At 51.0% G+C, this 26314-nt stretch overlaps 11 protein-coding genes across 11 annotated transcripts; 5 read left to right on the top strand and 6 right to left on the bottom strand.

The window, feature by feature from the left end:
• Positions 1-3600: 3600 nt before the first annotated feature.
• On the bottom strand, positions 3601-4709 carry LAESUDRAFT_736295 (terpenoid synthase; the record flags this gene model as incomplete). The annotated part of the gene is made up of 3 exons (XM_040910680.1): positions 3601-3939; positions 4001-4289; positions 4345-4709. 3 exons carry the CDS (start codon positions 4707-4709, stop codon positions 3601-3603), a joined length of 993 nt encoding a protein of 330 aa, XP_040765443.1.
• A 714-nt stretch (positions 4710-5423) lies between these two features.
• LAESUDRAFT_102723 (uncharacterized protein) lies at positions 5424-6458 on the bottom strand. Its single transcript, XM_040901160.1, has 3 exons — positions 6302-6458; positions 5699-6246; positions 5424-5643 (listed from the first exon to the last, which is right to left on the bottom strand). The coding sequence occupies exons 2-3, from the start codon at positions 6101-6103 to the stop codon at positions 5575-5577; spliced, it is 474 nt and encodes a 157-aa protein (XP_040765442.1). The 5' UTR covers positions 6104-6246; positions 6302-6458; the 3' UTR covers positions 5424-5574.
• Positions 6459-7292: 834 nt separating this feature from the next.
• On the top strand, positions 7293-9547 carry LAESUDRAFT_724693 (homocitrate synthase). Its single transcript, XM_040908672.1, has 8 exons — positions 7293-7626; positions 7675-7803; positions 7854-7946; positions 7998-8120; positions 8177-8395; positions 8449-8680; positions 8732-8924; positions 8978-9547. The coding sequence occupies exons 1-8, from the start codon at positions 7380-7382 to the stop codon at positions 9206-9208; spliced, it is 1467 nt and encodes a 488-aa protein (XP_040765441.1). The 5' UTR covers positions 7293-7379; the 3' UTR covers positions 9209-9547.
• A 456-nt stretch (positions 9548-10003) lies between these two features.
• LAESUDRAFT_724692 (terpenoid synthase) lies at positions 10004-11583 on the bottom strand. Its single transcript, XM_040908671.1, has 5 exons — positions 11483-11583; positions 10952-11429; positions 10605-10893; positions 10205-10550; positions 10004-10147 (listed from the first exon to the last, which is right to left on the bottom strand). Exons 2-4 carry the CDS (start codon positions 11329-11331, stop codon positions 10206-10208), a joined length of 1014 nt encoding a protein of 337 aa, XP_040765440.1. The 5' UTR covers positions 11332-11429; positions 11483-11583; the 3' UTR covers positions 10004-10147; position 10205.
• Positions 11584-14413: 2830 nt separating this feature from the next.
• LAESUDRAFT_698389 (DNA-directed RNA polymerase RPB5 subunit) lies at positions 14414-15611 on the bottom strand. Its single transcript, XM_040906345.1, has 6 exons — positions 15517-15611; positions 15364-15446; positions 15201-15305; positions 15065-15146; positions 14870-15009; positions 14414-14814 (listed from the first exon to the last, which is right to left on the bottom strand). Exons 1-6 carry the CDS (start codon positions 15586-15588, stop codon positions 14670-14672), a joined length of 627 nt encoding a protein of 208 aa, XP_040765439.1. The 5' UTR covers positions 15589-15611; the 3' UTR covers positions 14414-14669.
• Positions 15612-15676: 65 nt separating this feature from the next.
• LAESUDRAFT_698384 (WD40 repeat-like protein) lies at positions 15677-17212 on the top strand (the record flags this gene model as incomplete). The annotated part of the gene is made up of 4 exons (XM_040906344.1): positions 15677-15748; positions 15808-16004; positions 16060-16930; positions 16989-17212. The coding sequence occupies 4 exons, from the start codon at positions 15677-15679 to the stop codon at positions 17061-17063; spliced, it is 1215 nt and encodes a 404-aa protein (XP_040765438.1). The 3' UTR covers positions 17064-17212.
• Positions 17213-17362: 150 nt separating this feature from the next.
• LAESUDRAFT_724688 (uncharacterized protein) lies at positions 17363-19049 on the top strand. The gene is made up of 9 exons (XM_040908670.1): positions 17363-17489; positions 17538-17612; positions 17672-17796; positions 17848-17921; positions 17975-17981; positions 18037-18081; positions 18134-18213; positions 18265-18818; positions 18880-19049. The coding sequence occupies exons 1-8, from the start codon at positions 17423-17425 to the stop codon at positions 18557-18559; spliced, it is 768 nt and encodes a 255-aa protein (XP_040765437.1). The 5' UTR covers positions 17363-17422; the 3' UTR covers positions 18560-18818; positions 18880-19049.
• Positions 18402-19177, bottom strand: LAESUDRAFT_811946 (NADH-ubiquinone oxidoreductase 12 kDa subunit). The gene is made up of 3 exons (XM_040914360.1): positions 19109-19177; positions 18880-19049; positions 18402-18818 (listed from the first exon to the last, which is right to left on the bottom strand). The coding sequence occupies exons 1-3, from the start codon at positions 19143-19145 to the stop codon at positions 18771-18773; spliced, it is 255 nt and encodes an 84-aa protein (XP_040765436.1). The 5' UTR covers positions 19146-19177; the 3' UTR covers positions 18402-18770.
• Positions 19178-19287: 110 nt separating this feature from the next.
• Positions 19288-20638, top strand: LAESUDRAFT_102287 (ClpP/crotonase). The gene is made up of 7 exons (XM_040901159.1): positions 19288-19517; positions 19580-19795; positions 19851-19907; positions 19958-19999; positions 20053-20174; positions 20226-20468; positions 20524-20638. The coding sequence occupies exons 1-7, from the start codon at positions 19463-19465 to the stop codon at positions 20617-20619; spliced, it is 831 nt and encodes a 276-aa protein (XP_040765435.1). The 5' UTR covers positions 19288-19462; the 3' UTR covers positions 20620-20638.
• Positions 20639-21212: 574 nt separating this feature from the next.
• LAESUDRAFT_650627 (aspartic peptidase A1) lies at positions 21213-22971 on the top strand (the record flags this gene model as incomplete). Its single annotated transcript, XM_040904257.1, has 7 exons — positions 21213-21272; positions 21327-21496; positions 21560-21741; positions 21798-21937; positions 21993-22223; positions 22282-22818; positions 22882-22971. 7 exons carry the CDS (start codon positions 21213-21215, stop codon positions 22969-22971), a joined length of 1410 nt encoding a protein of 469 aa, XP_040765434.1.
• Positions 22972-23955: 984 nt separating this feature from the next.
• LAESUDRAFT_758268 (kinase-like protein) lies at positions 23956-25864 on the bottom strand (the record flags this gene model as incomplete). Its single annotated transcript, XM_040912432.1, has 8 exons — positions 23956-24102; positions 24161-24426; positions 24485-24620; positions 24671-24780; positions 24841-25007; positions 25065-25245; positions 25299-25377; positions 25427-25864. The coding sequence occupies 8 exons, from the start codon at positions 25862-25864 to the stop codon at positions 23956-23958; spliced, it is 1524 nt and encodes a 507-aa protein (XP_040765433.1).
• Between the last annotated feature and the right edge of the window lie 450 nt (positions 25865-26314).

The following is a 26314-nucleotide window of genomic DNA, read 5'->3' as shown; positions in this document are numbered from 1 at the left end:
AAAAACAGGTGGTTCCTGCCAAGGATAAGCCACCTATTATAATATGCGCTGGCATTGAATGCTACGCTGGTGCTTAGCTGCTTCTAGTACGTCAGTGACGGTACCACTGACTCTTACCTTTCGTATCTCGTGCATTGTCAGGTCCACGGAATGAACGTATGCTCCGACACAGTGCTGCGATGAACAGCGGCTCCCTTTAACTATAACCTTTTCCCAGGTGCTTTATAAAGTAAATACTTCCCCATGTTGATCACAGACAGTACGAGGCAATGTAAAGCAGACTACTAACCGCACTTGTCTTTCAGGCTCTTCGTCGTCCTGATGCGGAGAATGTACGGTAGTTCCAAAGTAATGGCTGGTCATTCTTTCTCAACACATCGTATCCGTTACCCGAGCAATCTTCCGAACAATCTTCCACTGCATCCGAGGTCCTCATTCACTCGACTCCGTCAATGTGCGCTCTTATTATCCAGTCAGAGACTCCAGACACACAATACATGCATATGTGTTCATTTCACACGGTTAACTCCATGCTATGCTCATGACACAGTTATGGTATGGCAGATTGCTCGGAAAGTTGAGATCGATGCGACGAAAAAAGGTGATGTGCCACTACTTTTAGTAACTACTACAACAGAGCAAGACACTTAGCAGGGGAATTGATTGACTCCACCGTTCACTGCAGGGAGATCATGCAGAGCATGCTATCAGTATTCATCTTGACATCGTGTTTGTGTAATTAGCGCTATCCGACCTTTGCGATGGGCACGAAGGGCCACTATTGTTTCCTCTAGGATGCTCCTGTGGCAAAGATAGCCTCTGAGATGCAGAGGCAACATCGCTTAGCCCAAATCCGCGGCGTCACTCTGGTGTTATGGCACCACCTACTCACAAGACATAGTATGCTCAGTGTTCAGGAATCGACTGGCTATCTGTGCGCGATAACTCTCCAAGATCGTCCTTCGACCTTCTTCGAAAGCATCATATATGGATCTGGTCGCCCAGGCAGAAATAAATCCGAGCATTGACATGGATAGCCGCGGTCGACAAGGGAGTTGCCCGGGCGAAGTCATTTCCACTACGCTGCACTGTCCAGTCTCAGGACTGTCCTGTACACGAACATTTATGGATGGTAAGAACTGAACCTATCCTACATCCGAGATCTCCAGAGTTGCTGTGCGATTCTTTCTCAGCATGCTTTTCTTGAGTCGAGATTCGAGATTTGGCTCGGGCCAAAGCGTGCTGATCTCTTCCACCGTCTGTTTCTGCCGGTTTCGCACAACGGACGTCAACTTTCTGGCCCTATTACAGGGAAGATCAGATAGCCATAGCCGACTGTTATCTAAAGAGGTGGTGAGTGGAGACGCGGCTGCACATCTCGTCGGCAGAGGTGCTGGGTTGAGGATGCACTGGTATCGGGATACAATTGAAGATGGGATACAATTGAAGATCCTGTCGTTTTCTGCCGCAATAGCTGATTCTAATGCGACCACGCGGGACATAATCAGGATAGCGAGTCTGCGAAGCAACGATGTCAAGGTCGCTTGGTTTGATCGACATGTTATCCTAGTAGTATGAAAGGCTTCCGTCGGGGTGTATTGAAGGAGATACATGGAAGTCGCCTGAGCGTATCCTCCGTTGGGGATCGGGTATCATGTCCACGCAGTAGCAAGAGCAGTCCGAGGGCCCGAGGGGTCGGCACAACCAAGTTCGCTATCTCGCAGCAGAATCTAATAGGGAACATGACGGGACTAATGTGTTTCCGACGGCGGCCACGAGATTGACATCAGATGAAACCTGGATTATTAATATGATGTTCATCAACGCTGTTGAGGGCATGCAAAGGAAATCATAGAAGGAATGCCGCTTTTCCCATCGCCGATACCGTGATGCCAGCCGAAGGTAACCGTGCCATTGATGGTTACTTCAAAGCGACGTGATCGCACCGTGAGAGTCCAAACAGCGGAGAATCGGTCGCGCGAAGACTTCCCAGCCTGAGCCCTGACTGTCCGTCACGGAAGTCGGCGACTTGCGACACGTTTATGCTCGCCAAACCTTTGAAAGGACGCCCCTTGCGCATTTGTCAAAGGCTATACGCAGAGAGCACCGTGGCGCTTGATCACGTCCGTAATTACACGGAACAAGATCGGCTTGTCAAGGCCCCATAGCATCGTGCATTCATCCTGTCATTTATGCCGCAGCGTGCATCCCAAGTTGTTGTCCCAGCGCAATACAACATCGCTCCAGCATCTCTGACTATAGACTCCATTGTGGAACTTCAAACATGACGGCCGCTGACAGGCTGTAGACATGTTCACCTGAGAAAATATGTCGTCTCAAGTGTCCGGGCATGGGACCGGAACACGCACGGCAGACATGACCCAATTTATCAAGGTTTGATAAATCGCATCATGTCTGCGGTGACGAACACTGACGATGTGCACGCAACATACTGCGGATTGCCAGCATGTACTGATGGCACGATCAAACACATCTTTAAAGTGCTTTTGGCTGCATGGTTGACAGCTGCAGGCTCCTCCACAGCCTTTCTTCGGGCGTTAACACTGGAGACATGGAGCCATTTTCCACCATGTAATATGCATTACAAATGGGAACTGATATTTTACCTTTGTGAAAAGGATTCATCTCCATCACAATTGGCATTACATATTCCAAACTTGGGACTTGACATATGATTATAACAAATCAATATTATATATTTTATCTATTTTGAGGATACACAATTCTCAACACTGCACAAGGACTATGCCAGCATAGAGTTTCCAGTTACAAATTAGCTCATTGGCCCTCACACTAAAGCATATAGTGGTATATGCAGAGTCATATACTCTGTGCATTATTTTATGGTTTTTCTTCCAGGTATAGACAAAATAAGTCAACTCAGATTTACGATGGTGACAAGTTAAGTTACAAATTCAAAATATACGGTACTTGCAATTGCACCAGATCCTCTTCACAAAGGTAAAATACCAGTTCACATTTGTCACACATATTACATGGCGACAAATGCCTCCATGTCTCCAGTGTAAGGGGGCCTTCATACTAAAGGTGGGATTTTGTGCCACGTTTTGATCACTACCATGTGTTCGATCATGATGCGATCATACAGTTTTGAAACTCCACAATCTTAATTGCCCCCAACGCCCTACGACGGCTGCAAGAAAATATCATTTGAATTGATTCGGAGTATGAAAATGTGGCTGAGGTGTGGCACAAAATCCCACCCTTAGTATGAAGGCCCCCCTTAACTCCCGAAGAAAGGCTGTGGAGGAGCCTGTGACAGGTGGTGACTTGTGACTTTTGAGAAATCATAAAATTGATACATATATACATCTCCCGAGAGCAATGGGAAAGATGACATGACGACGAGAATCAACGGAACATAGCCTTGAGAACTACGATTTCAGCGGGGTGAGTCAGGGAGCATTAACGATACAAAGCGTTCGGGATGGACAACGAAGAAACTAAGTGAGATGATTATTTCTAATGTTGCGATTTCTACTTTCCACTAGATGATTGACATTAGTATGAATAGAAACGACAAACTCGTTTGGACTAAGGCGTACCTCGGTCATTCCTTCAGTCCTCGCGCTTCGGTTTCAGCCTGACGATACGCGTTCGCTTGATTTCATGGCGTTCGGGACCGAAGTATCGCAATGTCTCGGAGCTCCACTCGCAATTCCCGATCACCCAATTCTCCATGGCCATGACGAACTTAGCGACCACTGCGTCCATCTCAGGACCCCACGACCGAATTTGGGCCTTGTCTGCGTAGAAGCTATCCATGAGCTTCTTGAAGTGCTCGCCTACCATGTCGGCGGCGGCCTGTAGGTCGCAGTTGTGCGCCTTCATGAGGACAGTCATGATATTGTTGCCAGTGTGACCCATAGCCTGCTCCATGTTGTATGAATAGATATCCTACGAGGACAAAGTTGTCTGATCAGCTCAGGAGCCATTTATGATTGCGAGCAGGACTGACATTTGACCAGCAGACCATATCGACGGCAGCCAGATGCATCCGCAACAGAACAGGATCATTGAAGATCTCGTCCGGGAGGTCATGACCCAGAACGAACCCGAATAGTCCGAAGCAGAATCGGACAGCGCTGTTCTCTCTGCGGAGGATCATGTATGAATCCGGGTGGAGAACTTCATTGCGTTCGCGTAGTCCAGCTTCTTCGGCAAATGCATTGACGTAGTCCTCGCAATGCTTCAGCAAGCGGCTGTAGCATGCGGGCATATTGTACCGTAGCAGCCGCTGACGGAATCTACCAAGCACTCGTTCAATAATGGGTTGGGAGAAAGCGAACGCCTCGTACTTACTCCTTGCACATCTTGGCCAAGGCGGAGCCATCGTTCCAATCAGGGTCTTTCATCGCGTTCAAGAAGATGCGGCCGGTGGAGTAGGCATCCTTGCCGTTTTGTTCGTCACTGATCTCATCAACAGTGAAGAGGATGTTGACCAAGTCAAAACATGTACGCAAGTCCTGCGCACTGGCGTATGGGTAGGCGTGTGCGCAAAGCAACTCGCTGCCACCCTGGAGGAAGAAGGCTCGCTTGCGATCTGACACGGCTCGGTAGCCGTTGACCCATGATGAAGACTCTGCAGCCACCGCGTCGTAATGCGGGTTAAAGCTGCCCTTGAAGGGTAGGAGGGCGAGAAGATCGGGGAGGACGAATTGCTGCATAGCAGACGACATGTTGGCAATGTGCTATTGTCGATGTGGGAGGACCAAGAGGCTTGAAGAGGAGCAGACAGCTTGAGGGAGGAGGGGAAACCGCCCTTTAAATAGAAGATTTCGCGCCGATAGTTATTCAATCCGGTGTGCATCATCACAGCAAGAATAACAACGACGAGCGTTGTCCTGACCGAAACATATTTGGCTTTCGCTGTGTCCGCGTCCGACTCGTACAGGGCGCCACCACGGTGGACCATCAGTGCGCTCCGCGAAGGCAGTATCTGGCGCCCCAGCGCTAGGTGTGCTGTCTGCATTCCATGTGTCAGTCTAGTCTTGATATGCTCCTGCTAAGGCCATTTCCCGCCGTATGTCCGACATGCCTCCCTTTTAGATGCCGGGCACAAACGCAGCCGCACAAACCGATCGCTGGACTGCGTCGCTTGAGGATATATTTGTAGATCCGATCCCGGAGATCCGCAAAGCAAATCCCATTGTGGCATTCCAAACATGAATGCCACGAACCCCTTGTTCTCCGAAGCGGGGGTGAATGCCTGGAGTTCATTCTACCTCTCGGAAATTGCGGCCAGGAAGCATGAGCAAATGATTGGACTCACAACTCGAATTTTCACCAGGAACCGCAATTCCAGGCCATCTATCCGCACCGTACCTCGGCGCTCCTCATGATGAATGGGAGACTAGTCGTCGCCGACCTCTGTCGTGTGAGCAGTGACTAGTTGGACGGATTTACCAATAGGTGCATTACCAACTAGGTGGACAGACATCATGGGAAATAGAAGACGGCATCCGTTGATCACGTAGAATTTTGAGATCCGCCTGCGCCGAGCCGTTACTGATAAATTTCGGATGCCTGATCTTAGAATGCTAAATGCTGATACGAAGAACGATGCTGCTGGAGGCAGTTGTGCCGTCTCTTATGTGCTTTCTATAAACCAAAGGTAAGTCCAAGATGTAGAAATCTGCATCTGGCCATCACAAACCTCGTTGAGAACATGAATTCTGGAAGCCCTCAGTGGGTGGTCATTCAAACGGACGGATTTCTCCACGTGGACACATGATGTCATGAAACAAGGCCAGCTGAAACACGCAATGCGTAGGCTATGCAAGCGCGAGGTGGCAACATTAGGAGATCGTGCCTCACCGAGATGGGAGACGCACCGCATCAATCTGGTAACATGTGCATAAGGTAGGACTTTGTATTGCAGTGTCATCGTACGATGAACATGGACCAACCTTGCAAGTGCCACTACACGTCGAACTCGAAGGCGGCAGCGAACAGCAGTCTGCTGCACTTTTCCAGTGAATTTTCCGATCAAACTGGGCAAGAAAGGTCGCTTGCGGGATGAACGGGACGCTCGTAGATGGTCCGACCGTATTAAGTACATCCCGAGCTGCGCGGATCCAGAAAGCAATACAGAAGCGCTGCCGGAATATTAGTGCAGTAACTCCGCGAGTGTAAGCGCTGTCTGAGAAGTTCAACCTCACTGTGCACAGACCGAGACCTCACCGCATCAAGATGGAAACAGAGCTAAGGATTGATGTCACATTCCGAACTCTGCCACACATAATAACGGGAGGCTCACAGATCAAGATACCACACAGGCCACAATGATCCAGGTTCGCCAGGAACACACAGCGCCAATCAGTGCTGACGCTAAAAAGAAGAAGTCGATTGCTGTGCTTGCGCGTAATAGACCTGCGTCATTCCATTCTTGACCACTTGCTAAGACTGAATGGCCGGTGGCATTGCGGCCGTGCAATGAGCATTCTCAAAGCACTCATCGCAAAGTCACATTCGTTCGTGAGTTCCCAGCTCCTCCCACAGCTTTAGGGAGGCCGTCAATCTTATTGCGACGCCATCCGCAACAGCAGTCATTAACGAGAGGGAGCCGTCAGCACGTACCAAGTAGCGCGCTGGTGTGAAAATCATGGTAGGCTGGTTACAAACCGCCAGTTTACGACGCTGACAGCTGCATAATCATGATGTCTTGCACGTACTAAGGATAATCAGTCAAACCCTGCTATCAGCATAGCCTGTTTATGGAGCATAGACTGTGTTGCTCGACAGCAGGATGTACTGTGCCGGATGTCGTAGAGATACCAGACGACCTGGAACGAGTGCCGGATAAATTCATGGCAGCACAAAAACCAAGCTCTCTGGCCGCGATAAGTCTACGCTCGAAGATGACTGATGAGAAGCACACAGTCATCGTGCGCTTTCGGGTCCTTGGTTTTGACTCGGCTCAGAGATCATCTGCATTTGTAATTCGTGTTCATCTGGACATTAATTGCTAGGGATGTTTGTGGTTAGATATGGATTGTCGCTGTGTGGCTGGACGTGTGCTCAGGAGGGCCCAAGTCGACATTTTCGCCCACGAATTGAACATTCACCGCGGTTTCCTATAGGACGTCGGTCACCTGAAGCAGGAGAAAATGTGTGCCGAGAACACCAGAGTATTGCCAACGAGAGGTCGTGGAATGGTAAGTGGGAAAGCTGTCCACATGCTACAGCACCACCCTCTAACAGAAGAATGAACACGTGACATGACTCGCTCTGACTCAAAGAATTTTCAATCTCTACTTTCAAAAGGCCACTGGCTTCCTACTAACACCATTCCTTACACCGCCGTCTCTGACCATTTCGTTTACTCCGAACTGAAAATGTGTCCACACGCCAACGGCGACTCTCTCGCAAGCGATCCCTCTCAGATGGTGGCTGTAGACATGTCCAATGGCTCCTCCACCCACTCTTCTTCCGTTAAGACGAACGGGGTGAACGGCCGTATGAACGGTGTAAACGGGGCGGCCAAGGCATTAGAGCAGCAGCGACGAAACCCGTATGCTCCCCGTGCATCTGATTTTCTGAGCAATGTATCCAACTTCAAGATCATCGAGAGTACCCTGCGAGGTCAGTACCGATGGTGATGTCACTATATCCGAACTTATCATTTCACAGAGGGTGAACAGTTCGCCAACGCGTTCTTTGACACCAAGACTAAAATCGCCATCGCGAAGGCGCTTGATGCCTTCGGTGTTGAGTACATCGAGCTCACAAGTCCTGTTGCTTCCGAGCAGTCAAGACTGGGTCAGCAATGTTTTATGATGCTGTTCAAGCTTTTCTGACGTGCTTTACAGATTGTGAGGCTATTTGCAAGCTCGGCTTGAAGGCTAAGATCCTCACTCACATCCGTTGCCACATGGACGACGCTCGGATCGCGGTCGAGACCGGTATGCAGTACTTGAATGTTCATTCGCGCCGAAGTTAATATTCCGTTCAAGGCGTGGATGGTGTCGATGTCGTTATTGGAACCTCTTCCTTCTTGCGGGAATTCTCCCATGGAAAGGATATGGCTTATATTACCAAGACCGCGATTGAGGTGATCAACTTCGTGAAGAGCAAGGGTATGCTCAGAGCGGTAGAAAGAGTCTTCATGTCGTTTCTAAGACTCTTTCGCTAGGCATCGAAGTCCGGTTCTCGTCAGAAGATTCGTTCCGATCTGACTTGGTTGATCTGCTCTCGATCTATCAAACTGTCGACAAAATCGGTGTCAACCGGGTTGGCATCGCTGATACTGTTGGCTGCGCCAACCCTCGTCAGGTGTACGACCTCGTGCGCACCCTTCGCGGGGTTGTCGGCTGTGATATCGAAATTCACCTACACAATGACACCGGCATGGGTACGTCTTGTGGACGACGTTCACCATTGGCAATTACTGACGGATGCTTTCAGCTATTGCAAATGCCTACTGCGCTCTCGAGGCTGGTGCAACGCACATCGACACGTCTGTTCTCGGTATCGGCGAACGTGTCGGCATCACCCCACTCGGCGGTCTCGTAGCGTGCCTGTACTCCGCGAACCCCGAATACGTCAAGAGCAAATACAACTTGTCGATGCTCCGTGAGATCGAGAACCTGGTTGCCGAGGCGGTCGAGGTCAATGTACCGTTTATGAACCCGATCACGTAGGCGATCCTGCGCTATATTGCTGTGACAAAAGCTAACGATATTGCCAGTGGGTACTGCGCTTTCACACATAAGGCCGGTATCCACGCTAAGGCTATCCTCAACAATCCGTCGACATACGAGATCTTGAAGCCTGAGGATTTTGGTCTCACGAGATACGTCTCCATCGGCCACAGGCTGACAGGCTGGAATGCCGTCAAGAGCCGTGTAGAGCAGCTTGGTCTCAAGCTCACCGACGAGGAGGTTGGTGTCTCTATCGAGAGTGTCTCAACGTAGCTGATATCCATATGCTGCAGATCAAGGATGCGACAGCCAAGATTAAGGAGCTCGCTGACGTCCGCACGCAATCGATGGATGACGTCGATTCGCTTCTCCGCGTGTATCACTCAGGCATTCAGTCCGGTCAACTCGCGGTCGGACAGAAGGAGGCGCTCGACCGCCTTCTCCGCAAGCACCGTGAGGGCACGATGGACAGCCGCGAGGCATCTCTCAGCAGACCCCCGAGCCCGGCGCCGGTCGCTGCATGAGCGCGCTTCGTTTGCCCATATAGGAAAAGGTCCATGTAGATATGGTGGTGTCCACTAGCTCTATATGTTCAAAAAAGGCAGCGTTGCAGACTTTCCGTGCGCTGTGCTTCTACTCTGTCAGTAGCTCGCGGTGCCTGACAGATGTAATTGCTGTTCCTCAGTTTACTCGTGTGCAATTCTGCTCCGGCGTACGCTACGCTCCGTATGCGACTTACCTCATGTTCGGACTGATACTCGTGTAAATTAAGCTTAGCTTGTATGAATGTACGATAGCAAATGCCAATAGCTAAGACGCTATTGACACCACGTTGAAATATACAAATAGATCTGTCAATGGTGATTTTACTGCACGTTGCACAGTGCACTACATACATAGAACGTGCGGATGTTTGGGAGACGGCTGGCGCCAGCGGCTGTTCTTTCTAGACTTCCATAATCCCCCGTCAGGTATCAGCCTCCTCGCCGACTGGTGTCCGAGTCCTCAAAAGGCATCCCTTTAGTTGTTCCCGACGTTATCGGAACAGGAGGTCAATGCCGCATCCCAGTATAAGTGTTCTACGACTGCACTTGTACCACCGTCTGATGAGTCGGCCACCATGCGGCCTGGCGTACACCTGGACAGCCCTTCCGCTCTATTGACGCAACTATTGGATCTCCGAATCTGCCATGAACGATCTGCTAAATGTCATGTACATCCCGTGAGCCGATTGTCCAAAAGCGAGGATTGTTGGTCCGAATGCAGCGCTGTCGGCGATTTGGTGCAGATTTCAAGGTTCAGATTCAGTTTTCCAACCGGATGGCAATACAGAATAAATAGGAACATCTATCTGTTCGACAATATACAAGAGGGCGTTCATAATTACAACGTGATCCAGACGAAATTCTGTCTCTTCCACTGCCCGTGGATAATCTATACGCTCGGACTCTGGAAACTCGCTTCTATATGCGGGACAATGTCACATAAGTGATTGATAGCTTTTGAATGGAGGACTATACCTCAGTCATCCCCCTCCTCGCGAGGACTGAGCCTGACGACGCGGGTCTTCTTAATCTCCGTGTGGCGGGCACCGAAATAGCGTTGCGTCTCAAAGCTCCACTCCAGATTTCCTATCACCCAATGCTCCATCGCTCTCACGTAATTGGAAACAACAGCGTCGACCGGAGCTCCCCAGCTCGGCAGACTGTCTCGGGTCGCAATGAAATCTTCCATGAGCTCCTTAAAGTGCTCGCCCACGAGATCCGCAGCGGTCTGGAGATTTATTCCCTTTTGGCGCATGAGGACTGTGACGATATTGTTGCCATCGATTCCCCTAGCCTGTTCCATGTTGTACGAGTACACGTCCTGACCAGCGGTATTAGATAAAGACCAGACCTGATGATTATTTTCACGACTTACGTTAGACCAACAGACCATATCGGCGGCATCCCAATACAGCCGCATGAAAGTGGAATCCTCGAAGACCTCATTCGGAAGGTCAACACCGAAGCAGAACTCGAACAGTCCGAAACAAAGACGGATGGCACTATTTTCGCGGCGGAGAGTTTCGAAGGACGCCATATCGAGGACGAGATCGCGCTCCCGGAGCTCTGCCTCTTTGGCGATGGCGTCGACGTAGTCCTCGCAATGCTTCAAGAACCGAGCGAAACAACCCGGGCCCGCGTGCTGGAGCAGACGTTGCCTGAACCTGCAAAGTCTCAAACGTTAGTGGGGGCATCTACAAAAGTAGCGGCTGGAGGACTTGCTCTTTAGTCATTTTCGCCAAGGCAGAATTGTCATCGCAAGTTGTTGGGTCGCACATCATGCTAAGGAAGACGCTGCCAGTCTCCCGGGCGCCTTGACCGTTCTGCTCATCGCTGACTTCGTCGACGACAAAAAGCAGGTTGACAAAGTCGCAGCAGGTCCTGAACTGCTCATAGCCCGCGTACGGGTAGGTATGAGATACGAGCAGCTCGTTGCTTCCCTGTATGAAGAACGCGCGTTTCCTGTCGGAGAACACGTTGTAACTGTTGACCCATGCATTAGACTCTTTGGCTGCCTTCGAGTAGTGGGAATTGGTAGAGCCCTTGAACGGGGTTACTGCGAGTAGGTCGGGGAGAACGAACTGACGAGGAGCGGAAAACATGGCGAGTAGGATCGAGGCGAACGAAGCAAGTCGAGTATTGCTGTGGATGCTGCTCTCTCATGCTGGCGCAACTCACTTTATATTGCACACCGTACTGCCTGCTAGAGGTCAGACAACGGCGGGAATGACAAATGTTAGCAGAAAGGCTTACTTGGTAAGTCCGGTGTTTGGGACCCTGAATGGTTCGGGGAATCGGTCGATCGCGCAACGGAATGGAGACGTTCATTCGTCGGATACTACCCCTGGCCCCAATATCATGAAGTTGGACTAATCCTACTTCGGTATTTTCAAGGGGCGAAACCACCATCTCCTTGGCTATAGGCTGTGACAGAGCCTAATGCCTTGTGCAATTGGTTAAAGCAGGGAGTGCCAACGTCGTCCGGCTGGCCTATGCATGTAAATGATCATCCCGCACTATGCAAGTTTGTTTCAGGACAACTCTGCGGATACAGATCGTTTACATCAGACACAAACACTGCACCTGGTCGATGAGATCTGGTAGCATGCTTCACCATGCACGGTCCTGTCAAACCACGTCAACTGCAGCGGTATCACCGACTCCGCAGCGCTGATGGATCGAGGTGATACTATCCCGCGCGATCCGGCCCTAGACTGAATTTTGTGGCCAACGTTCGCCGAAATATACAGTACCGCAACGACGCATGTTTATCATGCTAGTATATCGGGTCTGGAGAAGTTCCTATTATGTGAAAAAAACGAGAGCAGCAGCACATAATGTTCGGAATGCACTTCCCGACATAGAGACGCCATTGATTTGGGCGTGGGCGAATGGTGGCACGTGAATCCTGCCACTGCCGCTGCCATATTTCTGCGCTCATGCCTGATACTATTGGCGCTTCGAAGCGGCTTTCATATAACCCAATGGGTTGCCGAACTCCAAGAAAGGTTATGAAACGAGGATCACTCCCGTGATCAACCGATCACAGACTGCACATGGACCGGCGACATTTGGAATAGGAAATTTGCGTGACGAAATTAACGAGATAGGCAAACAAAATGATACCTCGGCAAACACCTAACAGGCGATGATGTGAGGCTTATTGCAATGTCTCAACCGCGCGACTGCACTGCTCCGATGCCGTCACAACGTTGCCATTTTATGCTGTGATCTGGGTCTTCTGCGAATCGTCGGCTTGATGGATCGGTTTCTCCGTCATTGACTCGTCGTTTGAGCGACCGCCGAGCATCTAGCACCGATGATTAGTACTTTATTAGGGTGTCGTTGATGGTTAAAGACATATTAGCTACTAATCTAAAGAAGAGTCCGAACCAAAATGGTCCAGCGGCAGAAATACGTGGATGACTTACGAATTGGAATGGTCAAACGTATGCATCGATAGAGCCTGTGGCGCATGCTCATATGTCGTCCTGAAAGTTGCAGATGAAGAGATGTGGTAGTGTTTGCTTGCATGAGAGTAATTTTTCGTCCGAATTCTGCTCGGACTTCAAGTAATAAGAAGTCACGTTGGCGAGAAAAAACGAATGTCCGCACATGATCACTTACGCAGTATGCCATCTAGAGAGCCCTCACACTGGCACATGATTGGCAAATGTTGCTATCAGGTGAAACTTTAGGGCCGCTGCATGACAGTGCATCACTCGAGGCGCAGCAAAGTGTAGTATATCAGATATCGCCGAAGAAACGCCTGTCAACTGCTTCACCGGAGCCCTACTGACCGGCGCCGCTAAGTTTATCAAAAGGGTATATGCGCATGTGGATGTCCGCACCTTCAGATTCCAGAATGAAGTCTACATGGGCAGCGTTCACCATCTTATTTCATGACTCACTCAGAGAGCTTGGCATCGGATTGAGCACTCATTCACCGCTGCTCTACAGAGCCGTGGAGTCAGCCTCACAGGATTGCATACCGTCAGAGGACTGGTGAGGTCCTTGAGTACCTATTGCTGTTTCAGGGCGAAGGAGATTAGAATAATTTTGACAGAATGACTTGTCGGTGCAGCAGATCTATTTTCCACGTTTGTTTCTTACCAGTGCTGCGATTGTTTTTGGTCAATATGATGTCACCGTTAGTCAAACTAAAATTACCGCATTGATTGGACTTTTTTTTCGCGTTTTATGTGCTCGTTTCGGCACCCGGGGAGTTCTGGTTCGGTTGTTAAGGTCGTTCTGCAAACTTGGGCGCAAGAATCCGTTGGGACGCATTACTTGGAGCTGAGCGACGATGGCAAGTGCGGTGCGAGGAATTTTCGCTGGTTTCGAGGTATGGAGGCTAGTCGGCGCCACAGGAATGACAAGGCATGGGCGTCAGACATCAGTAGTGCCCGTGTTCCATCCCCCTGTTTACTCCAAAAGCTTCGGCTCCGGGCTGTCAGATAGGACATTGAGGGGTGTACCTTAAGGTATACATTCGTGAGCGCGGCAAGCTGAACGAGGATCGGTTTTGAACGGACGACAGTTGGCCTTTCGAGGTTGTAACGGATCTCCGGTTACATACGCTAATTGCCAAAACCTGCAAGACAATCAGTGATGAACCACGCATCGTAAGGCACCTCTGGCACAGGACGAGAACAAAGGGGCATTGGAGCATCTGAGATACACCCACTAGTCGATAGTACGGACAGCTACGGTTCCACCTTCGTCGGTTGCAGATGGATTGCTGTCAGAAACCGTTCGCATCAACATGGAATGCGTACGGGACACAGCCGTATGGCAGTATTGCATGCCCGGTGTAACGCGAAGGACTGCGGGATAAAAGGCATAGCCATCGAGTTTTCTAGTGACTCCAAGAATGACCTTGGATAGCCGTAGCCGTATCGCCGCACTAGGACGAGCTTCCGAGTGGGATGTCATGCAGCGTACGCTAATCCTGAACAAGGTTCCTCAAACGTCACATATGCATATCATGTGAAATGAATGTTGGCTAATCTCTCACATACCGCGGGCTCGTATCCCAGATCCTGTGCAGATTTCGATACGATCCACCCGCACTTTTATCTGTGTCTGTAGAACTATACTGCCATCCCGCGAAAACATCAGTACCGATAGCGTACAAGCGCGGCCAATCCATAGGAGGTACAAGGCACTCACCGACGCCGATGCTCGTGTTTCAAATGTCGGCAAATCCCGATTCGGATTACAGAAGTCATGTAAAATTGTAAATACATAGGACGAGCGCTCCGAGCATGGGGCGATGAGTTTCGAGAACAGGGACAGGGAAGTAAGTGAACAATGCAGACGACGGATACCCTAGTACTACAGTAGAACCATCAGAACATGATGGGGCGACAGATGAAATGAAGAAAGCGGAATCGAGCTTCCGGGCAGATCTACCCTTTGCAGTGCAGAAAACAATACGTCAGAAACATATTCGATAGCTGGCGTAACGTCCAGCCGTTTCACTCGGTCGTGTGATTTTCACTACATCTCCTCGCTTGAGGCCGTAATAACGGGCCACTGGGTCAGCCATCTGGATCCGAGGTAGTTGGGTCTCCTTGAGACGACTATCCACCAATGTGAATTTATTGATAAACAAAGCGGAGTGAGCCGGAGACGTACTACGTTTCCAGAAGCTCATTCTTCTCCTCTGGCGTCAAAATTTCATGCTTCGGCACGAGCGTATGATGTGTGATGTTCACAAGGAGGTCCGCCTCGGAAAATTCTTCCAGCTTGTATTGAGATGCCATGGCGGTGATCACCTGCAAGACTCGAGCGTGAGTTTGGATATTGAAAGAAACAATGAAGAGATCGTACTTTGCGCGCAGATGGGGTCATGCTTCCAGGGAACACCATGACGCCCTGTTGAATATTCTTCTCTTCAAGGATACCCAGCATCCTGCACCAACGATGAGTCCCGCATGCACTCTCCGCATTCCAGAGCAGCACTCACTTCCGCATGGTCTTAACCCCTACACTCTTCTCATCGCAGAAGAACACGAAAATCTGGCTCATTGGATTATTTCTGTGGTTCGTGAAAAAATTCAGCTGTGCCCGGCTTGTCGATGTGACGTCGTCAGCAAACAAGGAGACCACTATTTCATTAATCTGCCTACTCGACACTGCCGCCATTGTTAGCATAATGACTTCGAAAAGTTGCAAGGTCCATGTTGATTTCATCGTCGGACACTTGAAAGCCCTAAGCGGTCAAAGCAATGCCGAGAGCATGAGCGAGAGCAACAGAGCAGCGTAAAATTAAGAGTGCCAACTCTGTCCTTGACGAGTTCATGGATTGTGCGGTTGACTTTCCAGAGTTTAGCAGACTCGTCCTGCTCAGCCATAATGCGTGATGGTTGGCTGCCGAGAAAGTATAGCGGGCGCCAAAACTTGCAGCTGAATGCTTTTAGCGCGCGTAGTACACTTCGTTCCATGGCATCGACCGCCACTCCCACAAATGCGGGCCAAGCACCCGCCACGCTCGTCTTGACGCCAGCTTTGATGGTATATCTTGTTTCATTCTCAGCAGTGCGCGTTGTGTCACTTACGCAGGTCCCTTGCAGGCGAAGCTGAAGCCAGCAAAAATCTTCAAGACTGCCGTCGAACAGGCCACGCCTCCGTCACCGGGTAGCCATCCATCTCGGGGAGCAAATGCAGGACCGAGACACATCACCGGGATCAGTTTCGATGACAGAGGAGACCAGATTGTCACAGCCGCGGAGGATGAGACATTCAGGCTGTACAGTTGCAAAAGCGGCAAGCGAGTTCCTTACAATCCACACAGCATGTCCGCTTCAACTGATGGAGTCCTACAGGCCACTAAAGACGCTGTATTCTAAGAAGTACGGCGTGGATCTTCCGCGTTTCACGCACAAGAACACGGCCATCATTCATGCCTCCACAAAGGAAGATGACACCATCCGGTACCACTCTCTACACGATAATAAGTATCTGCAGTACTTCAAGGGGCATAAGGGCAAAGTGATATCTCTCGAAGTGTCTCCGGTCGACGATGGATTTATGTCAGGCTCGTTGGACAAGACTCTGCGCCTCTGGGATTTGCGCACGCCAACCTGCCGGGGTCTGCTAAATCTCCCCTCTTCCCCAGTCGTCGCATACGACGCATCTGGTCTTGTATTTGCTGTGGGCGTGAACCACTACTCGCGCATTCTGCTCTACGACCAGGCCAACTTCGACAAGGCACCGTTCCTGGTGATCACTCTAGAAGACCCGACCCTTGCGCTCATCAGCTTCCCGCCTCGCATGATATATATGACATCCCTTTCCTTCTCAACGAACGGGAAATACCTTCTTGTGGGCTGCTCTGGTGATGCACACTACATCCTGGATGCTTTCGAGGGCCATTTGCTCGCCAAATTGGTGGGTCATGTCGGATTGGAGCGGAGGAAGATGGGTACGCAGATCGGAATAGAGCCTCAGCGAGGATGTAGTGGAGAAGAAGTGTCGTGGACGCCTGATAGCAAATACATTGTCAGCGGAAGTCTGGACGGCAAAGTGATCGTTTGGGACGTCCAGTATTTGCCGATGAAACAAGGCCCTGTCGACTTAAAGGCCAATCCGCTGGTTTTCAAGCCGTTCGCGAGTCTAGAAGGTCATCCAGGTCCTTCAAGATGTGTGAGATTTAATCCGCGCTTCGCGATGATGTGCTCTGCTGGCGCTGAACTGGTGAGTTGCTCCGGTTCCTGATGTCCAAAATCTAATCGACGTATGTTGCGCTTTGTAGGCTTTCTGGATGCCAGACCAGTCTGTGGAACCCGAAGATATTGCAAAGGATCTCGTGAACAAGAGAACTGTGTAGTAGATTGAAAGTTATGGACGTGGGCTTGACCCACTGGTGGTCCTATTCGTTTTATATCTAAATGCTGTAACTTGTAGGGATTCAGATATCAGCTCGTAATCTATGCTCCATTAGAACTACCGTACAGAGCAAATTTTCAGCGTAAAGCGAACTATCATATAACAATGCTCGGCAAAGGAAATAGTGCGACGAGCCGTACGTCGAGAACGAAAGTTGAGTTGGATCTAGCTAGATCGCGTCAGTCACGTGACTGACATCACATCATCGCCCAGAAGGGCAAGAGGACGTGGCAATGGACTTCGAGCCTAAGAGCTCCAGGAAAGTCTCCTCACGACTTCGCGAGCGCGTTCACTGGCAGGATGCGTCTCAATAACCTGCTTGCGTATATTCTCTGCTCCGTTGCTCTGCTTTCTTCTGTCTCAGCAGGTAAGCCCTGTGTTGGCAATCCCTGAAGTAATCTGAACGTTCACGCAGCTCCTGAGGCAGTCGAGCATACGGAGCCTGTGGTTTTGGCGTTTGGTGCTTTCCCTGAAGACAACGCGTTTGGTCGTGAGTATTCGGTGACATTGTCTGCGAGAGTGGGGCTCAGCGACTGGTTGAATGGACAGATGTTGTCAACGGGGAGCGGAATAAAATATTTTTGAACGTAGAGAACCTTTCCGACCGGAATGTCACCATCACGTCGATTGCGGGTTCTTTCCACAATTCAATCACAAATGCGCTGGTCAAAAACGTGCGTGTGCTTATCTGTCGTGCCTTGTGCTAAGGCTCACTACAACATCAGACTAGTGCTCTGGCGTATGATGTCCTCTTACTTGACGGTGCCAAGATGCAACTCCCCTATGCATTCTACAGCGAGTAAGCATCCGCTCTCTTCAATTTTCAGTCATCATTTCTGACATAGATTTCAGGCTCAAGGTGTGTGTGTCCTTCTCCGTTCATTATGGCGTCGGTGGTGATTATCGTGACCTAGCCGGGAGATATGAGGCTCAACATCTGGGTAGAACATGTCTCCGATGTGAGTTGGCTCTAGCTTACCTCACTTCACTTGAAAACATCTGTCTTTAAAGGGCGAAAAGCATCGTGTGATGGCATACGACTCGATAGTTACCGTTGTAGAGCCTGAGCTGTCATGGTTCGACTTGAAGATGTGAGTTATTCGATGCAAATGTTCCATGCCCAACGCTAATAGTGAATTAAGGCTTTCGACCTACTTGGTCGTTGCGCTCCTCCTTGGTGGCCTTGGTTACTACGCGTACTTGGCCTTCCTCCCACAGCCGAAGCGCAAGACGCGTACTGTCCCCTCGGTCAGTGCCCCGGTAGGCACGGTCACGGCGACCGGGGCGGGTGGATACCAAGAGGAATGGATTCCAGAGCACCATCTCAAGAAATCCAAGGCTAAAAAGACGAAGTCGGGCGCGGCGACGAGCGGAGATGAGACGAGCGGAACCGAGTTGAGCGGTACGGAGAACAAGAAGCGGAAGGGCAAGAAATAGGGGCACTCGGATTGATCTTACAGGTTGTCTTGCTTGACTCTCCTCACCGTGTAGTTGTAGCACGTACTCTCCGGTTTCTTTTCTTTGCATGGTTAGTCGGACTGCACAGTGGATATCGCGAATCTAGTGTGAAGAACGTAGCGTTCTGTTGAATAAGGTATCTAATATCGCAGCGCACAATCGTCCATACAGACAGAAAAGTCATTTCACGTTATGATAATGAAGCGGGCATCACATCGATGTGCTTGTAGCCCTTCATCTGCGGCCGCGATCCCGTCGTCAGTACATGAACCCACTTAGGATGGAAGAGCGACGCGCACCCTATTCTCCTTGAACATCTTCGCGTATCGGAGAGCGAGATCCTTGCACTTCTCTTGATGGTTTACACCCTCGATACGGTGGCACTTCATGATGTTGTCCTCCATAATCTTCGCCTCCATCGCGCGGATGAAGGACTCGCGAATCTGCATCTCGCGCTCCTTTAGGCGAGCTAGTGCGAAATACGTGTAACTCGTCACTTCCGCATGGTGATAGAGACGACAAACTCACCATTCAACTCTTCCGCTCGGGCTTCGTCAATGGGCATGGCGATGTGGGTGGCGGTCAGAGTACTGTGCAATGTGCAGGGGGGTGGGTGGCGCTTCTTTGCACAGGAGAGCGCCTATAATGCCTCGACCCTGGCACTTCCCGTCCAAAGTGTTACCCAGCTGTGCGCTCAACGTCCTGTCATTCGCGTACGAAAACCACCTCCGAGATTTTGCAGTATGGACACTGCGTGGGATGTCTGTCAAAGCCGAAAATCCTGATCCATTTCATCTGTCCGTTGGCCGGCGATATCATGCATGCTTCGCATGATGTCTATTTAGCTGGGGGAGAGCTTCTCTCTTTGAGCTCGCACTCATCATGTCCTACCCTATACGCTTGCCCTCCGAGCGACCGCTGGTCACCGTGACTCATCGTAAGTGCATGCACACTTCTCAGCACATCGATTTCCGGTCTGATGGCTCGTGCACGGATCAGCAACGCCTTCCATCTGGGTGCTCGAGCTGCACAACGGCGCGGACAGCCGTATCAACGAGGAGCTTTTGGATCGAGCGATGCAGCCTGCGCTGGACATGGTGGAACGCGACTGGCGCGAGCATTGGCGTGTTGCGCGCAATTCGAAGAATGCGGAGGGTGGCCGCGGCGCGTTGATCATCGTTGGGAACAGAAGCCAGCACAAGTTCTTCAGCAACGGTACGCATCTAAAGGGCTGCCTTCCTATATAATACTTACTGGTTACCTATAACAGGGCTTGATTATGACAATATTATGAGCTCGCCCACCAGGGGAGGAAGTTTCGTGCCTCGTATGTGTATCCATTGTTGACGCGCACGGTCGCTAATGTCATACGCATAGGCTCACTCAATCCGTTCATCCGGAGACTGTTGACGTTCCCTAGTGCGTCTAACACCGCATGAGAGTTACTGCTACCATTGACGGATCCGTGTCAGTCCCAACAGTGGCTGCAATCAACGGACACACGTTCGCCGCCGCAGTGATCCTTGCGCTGTGCTGTGACTACCGTGTTATGGCAGATGGTAGCAGCCGCAACGTATGGATGAGCATGAATGAGGTACATCCTTTACATTTATTTTCTGTACATCTACATCTCATCTGGTTGCAGATTCACTTCGGGGCTGCCTGGCCACTCTCATTTGCTGCCGTCGTGCGTGCGAAAGTTCTGGATGCCCGCCTTCAGCGCAAGATTGCTCTCGAAGGTCACCGGTTCACACCGCAAGAGGCATTAGAAGCTGGGCTGGTGGATCATATCGTCAAGGGCGACACGGAAGCGGTAATTGCGAAGGCGTGTGAGGTTGCAGACTCCGTCAGCGCGCTAGCCAACTCAGGCGCGTGGGGCTTAATCAAGGTGACTGCATTCTCGTTGTCTATCCATTGGGAGGCGTGCTGATGCTCGAGATTAGTACGATCTGTATCGCGATGCAGTGGAAGCATCTCTCAGAGACGTGGTTTTGCCGAACGTAGGTTCCGATGATGCAGCTGCCAGGGCTCGGTTGTGACGTTGCTGTTACATATTCTTGTGCGTGCCTGTACTGCTGTTGTTAATTTGAGGTGGAGACAATACGAGCTAGGGTTCCCAGCCTTCTGAGCGTATTGAGGTGCACACGTTGTGCGGGGCGGTATAGTTGGCGATGAAGGGCATTGGTCGCCGCGTGCCACACGTGCTCCCGAGGCGCGGATGGTTGATTGATCAAGTTGTCGCTGGTATGCGCTTGACACTCGCATCCAATCGCGTCCGAGCAAAGAAAACAATGTCCTGACAACCAGGTCTTCCTCCTCGTAACATGGCGACAACTGTTTATCAAAATGACCCTTTTAAAGGTCGCAGCTTTCGCCGCAAAACGTCTTTCATTCCTCTCTTTCTTTCTTCTCCTTTGTTTCTCTCAAGGCCGGGCCTTCAGCTGTGCTTTCGTTCACGACGGCTGTTCTCTCTTTCACTCCTTAGGTCTTCTTTTCTGTCAGGTTACAGTCTCAGGCAGGTCCAACCATGCAGCTCGCTATCTCGTTCTCGCTCTTGCTTGCGTCTCTCCTTGTTTCTCTCGCTGTCCATGGTGACGCGGTCCATGCGCTGCCCGCCAAGCGCGAGGCAAAGATGATCACGCTTCCTCTGAAGCGCGTCCATCAATCCCGCAGTGACCTGCATCCACAAGTAGTGAGCAAATTTCTGTTGGTCGGGATATGCACCGTGTGCTGAGCTATCGTACAGTTTTTGCAGCAGCACATCAACCGTAGCTTGAAGCGATATGCTCGCATGACCGGCAGTGCACAACCGAGCAAACGCCAACTTGAAACCAAGCTGCATCGGCGTGTCTATGCTTCCAAACCCGGTTTGCTGGAGCGCAAGCGTAGCAAGCGCCACGGACGCCTTGGCCTTGCGTAAGTTATGAAACAACGCAAACTTTGATCATCTGTCTGACGTGACCGTTGTCGACGTATCAGTGATGCTCGAAAAATCAAGGATACAGCTACTGCGTCTGCGTCTGCCACCGCAGCTTCTGGTGCCGAAGGGTTAACAACTGCTGAGGGAATTCCGGAGGTCGATGTAGAAGCTGCTGCAAGTGGCGGACTAACGCTCGCCAACGCCCCCACGGCCAGCAACTCTCTTGGCTTGGATATCGAGTGTGTACCTCCACTTAAGCCCCCCAATGCTAGACTGTTACTGACAGAAAAAATAGAGCGAACGACGTAGGATACGTTGCAACCGTTCAGATTGGAACACCTGCCACAGACTTCAAGTTCCTAATGGACTCGGGCTCTGCTGACATGTGGGTCGGCTCTGCTGAGAACTGTACAACGGAGGGCACGACTGAAGGATGCGTGAGCAATCTCGCCCATTGCTGTCCGCGAGTCAGTCTTGACGAATCCACTGCAGGGCGACCACCAGTTCCTTGGCTCGTCAACTTCGTCCAGCTTCGTCGAGATTGGTAACCCGTTCGAAGTGACGTACGGTACCGGCCAGGTGGAGGGCGTCACTGTCTCGGACAATGTCAACATTGGCGGCCTCGCGTTGAACAACCATACATTCGGTGTTGCCAACGTCGAAAGTAGCGATTTCTCCTCCGACAGCATTCCTTTCGATGGCTTGATGGGCCTTGCACAATCTGTATGTTTTGTTACTCGCCCGCATGACTCCTTTCTTTGTTAACTTGTTGACACTATAGGGTATTTCCGAGGAGGGTGTCCCTACCCCTGTAGAGGCCCTCGCTTCCGCCGGCCTCATCAGCGATGCGATCGCCTCCTTCAAAATCTCCCGGCTTGCCGACCAGCTGAACGATGGTGAGATCACATTCGGCGGGCTCGATTCGAGCAAGTTCGACTCAAACACGCTTGTCACGTTTGACAATGTAAATACCGAGGGCTTCTGGGAGGGCGACATGACCGCAGTTACGTCTAACGGCCAGGATCTAGGGCTCACCGGACGAACTGCCATCCTCGACACCGGCACCACGCTGATCGTCGCGCCCCCCAATGATGCGGATGCGGTTCATGCAACGATCCCGGGCGCGGCGTCCGACGGGCAAGGCGGGTTCACCATCCCGTGCACGACGAACACGAGCGTTGCGCTGACGTTCGGCGGGCGCGCATTCGCGATCAACCCGCTGGACCTCGTGTTCGCGCCGGTGAATGCAGACGATCTGACGGGCGATTGTGTATCCGGCATCTCCTCAGGGGAGATCGACGGGGCGACGACTTGGCTGGTGAGCGGCGGCCATGAGACGATCGGCGTCTTCCCGTTTTGCTGACAGATTTGGCGCGCGCAGGTCGGCGACGTGTTCCTCAAGAATGCATACTTATCTGTCAATCAAAACACGAACGAGATCTCGCTTGCGGAACTTGCACAGGACGGCTAAGGAGGCTGAGGGGACATTTTCTCATTCGAGCATGGACATCAAGAGATACTGTATATTTGCTGCTTGAGCCGGACATTTGCTGTGCGATGCCTGTACTGTAAACTTTGGGGTATTGATCTACCGACCGACAAGAGTGATTGTTGTCGCGGCTCCCGCCGCGCCGATATAGCCGTTTCGTTATGTAGCGCCGTTCGCACAAAGGGAGCTCTGAAAGGGACAATCACCTGCATCGATAGACTGCGGCAGTGCAACGAGCTTGATGTAGAACATCGCGCAGGAGCAGGCAGATGCCATCGCCTAGATTGCTCTCTCATAGCTGCTGGCTGATTCATCCTCGGAATTGGATACTATTGCGTCAAGGGTTGCATTCCGATAAGTGCCGTGTTCCCGAAGACACGAGTCGCTTGGGGCGAAGGACTGTGCACACACAACGCAAGGTTATCTAATTGTGCTATGAGCCCCGTTGCGCAATGTCAACACAGTTCGAACTCGGGAACGTGGACGAAAAGCTCACCCGTGCAGTACCCACATTCATGGCCATGGTGTAATCTAGTTCACCCACGATACATTGCAGAAACCATTTGATCCGAGGCGCACTACAGACAGACGGTTGCATCTATACTTCAGTATGGAAACGATAAACACAGACGACATAGAGACGAGAAATAGATACAGAAAATCTGGCGCATTGTGACGGCGGGGGAGAGGAAGAATGTGTTAAGATGAGAAGGGGGAGAAACCGTATCGTAATGCAGAAGAAAGACAAGATGTTGCACATTAATGCATATGGTTGTACATGTGAGACCTCCAGATACGGCAAAGACAATCGAGAAACACGGGTGAAGAGTGACCAAATGGCGACAAAGCAGTACTGTACTCATATTGACGGCGGTATACAAGGCCACGATCCGTCGGCCTGTCCTTGATCGACCAAGATTGATGTGACGTGTTCGAGAGCATATGCGACATGCATATGTGCATGGGTCATATTTCTGAGGGAATATTGAGTTTGAAGTACGGATGGTTCAGGGCTTCGCGCACAGTGATCCGTTGGAAAGGATCGAATATGAGAAGCTTCTTGACCAGGTCCAGGAATTGCCTGTTGACTTCATCTATGCTCGGAATGATTTCCTGCTTACGATTGACGCCATTGAGTGTGACGAACAAATGAGAGGAACGCGACCACTACCTGCAGACTACGGCATGCGTTCACATCTTTCTTGCTTGCTGTGGTGACGTTCAGTGGCGGCCAGTACAATTTATCGTCCTGGAAGAACTCTGGCTTGGAGCGAGCTCCTCGGCGAGCGAAAGACACTGGCATCTTGCCCATCACTTGCTCCATCATGGCGAGATGCTCGAGGTTGTCGTGAGTCTGGAATAGGGCGACGCCTGTATAAAACTCCACCAAAATGCAGCCCAAGGAAAAGGCGTCGCAAGGAAATGACCAGCCCAAGCCTATTACAAGGAGAGGCGTCAGAGTTGAAAGACAGCAATAGACCCACAATAAACATACCGAGAATAATCTCAGGGGCACGATAGTGACGAGTTGATACTATACTCGAATGATACTCGTCCTCAAAGGTTGCAGACCCGAAGTCAATCAACCGAATATCGGTGTTTTCTAGTAGGCGCTTCTGTTTTGCTGCGCGCTACAATGAGAGTGAGCTAAACGACTCGAGGATTACGTATAGCAACTCACGGTCGTTCTCCTCCCAGGAGCGGTCATCGGGACGACGCGGAAGTCGTTCTTGACCAATAATATATTCTCTGGCTTGAGATCCGTATGGATTAAACGAAGATCATGGAGAACTGTTCAATGCACATCTGTGAGATTTGTTGCCGGATCCATGTCATACAAACGAAACTGACATGCTACGCTTCCCAGGAGCTGTCGCGCGAAAGATTGTATGTGATGACGAGGGAATGGAGCAAATTCGTTCTCCTTGAGAAAATCGTAGACACATTTGCCGAGTAATTCTGACACAAGGCAAATGTGATTGCGATGGTCGAACCAATTGAGAAGATGAATGCATTTGCTGGATCATGAAATTCGCATGAATGCAGGGCGATGTAGTAAGCGACTAGATACCTACAATTTATTCTTTGGATCCTGCTCCTTGAGTTTCTGTAGGACTCTGACCTCCATTTTGCTGGCGTCGCGGTATTTCGGTATGGCTCGGATTATCTTGACTGCCACCCGCTTGCCGGTGTCCTGATCGACTGCTTCAACGACTTTACCGAATGTCCCTTGCCCCAAAAGTTTGACGGTACGATCTATAATGGATGAGTTAGATCTTCAATGAATGTCATTGGGCAGAGTAACCTACAGCGCTTGTTTATCAAATCGTCGGGCGCAACGATGTAGTGCCCTTCTTTATCGTCACACGCCACGCGTTTCTCGGTGACCTATAGAGAACGTCAGAGCCATCGAAGGTACAGAAAGAAATTTTCACACATCATCGGCGTCGTTGCCGCCAGCATAGGAGTTGTTTGTACTAACATTGGTTGGGAAGTGGCTGGCGATTGGCTTTCTCGATAAAGCATTCGCACCACCGACTCTTCGCTTCTTGGCTGCGGGACCATTCGCAGATAAACTGCTGGAAGCAGCTGGAGGTCGTGCCTGGATGCGAACGACAGAGTCTGTGTAGGGCAGCGGTTGCATCGACGACGTCTGGATTTGTCTGCTCTGGCTCGGAGAGGCAGACGGAGGCGGCGAATCCTCGATGATGATGACGTCGCGAACCCTGCCATGGCTGTCAACCTCTTGAATCTCGGTATAGTGGGCCTCAATTTCCAAGGGCCGCTTGCACTTGCGTGGGGTGCATCCAAGCAGGGCTGCAGCGGAGACGTTGTTCGAACGAGGGCGGTGGGGAAGAGCTGGAGGTGGGGGCATAGTTTGGACCAGGGCTGATTGCATAGTCAGTGCGCTGGTGAACGAGGTGGTGGTTGAGGTTAAAGAGGGTGCGTGTGTGGTTTATCTGACTGATACATCCAGAATGAGTTGCAAGAGAGACGCTGCCCACGCCGGATCCTTATTTGTCTTTGGTTGTGGGCACGGCTTCAGCCACTCTTACGAAACTTCCCTCAATCCGGCTCAATCTCCACCTCGGCTGCTGCTCGCCGGCCATAGAAATATGATTTCGGCCAACGCACATCGAGAAATGCCCCAAATGCGCAACATGGCCAGTGCCAGGGCATCTATTTCGGCCGGCATCATGTCTCCTCGCAGTTGCAATCAAGAGGCACTTGGCCGCGGCGCGTGCACAGCGTCTCGCCCCATCAGATCACCCTCAAAACAGCCGTTGCGTGCACGAGACGAGGGTGCATCCGGGACACGTCGGCG

Source organism: Laetiporus sulphureus, assembly GCF_001632365.1.
Source record: "Laetiporus sulphureus 93-53 unplaced genomic scaffold LAESUscaffold_14, whole genome shotgun sequence".
NCBI classification, from domain to species: Eukaryota; Fungi; Basidiomycota; class Agaricomycetes; order Polyporales; family Laetiporaceae; genus Laetiporus; species Laetiporus sulphureus.
Note: the sequence above shows the minus strand (reverse complement) of the source record. Positions and strands in the feature narration are given on the sequence as shown.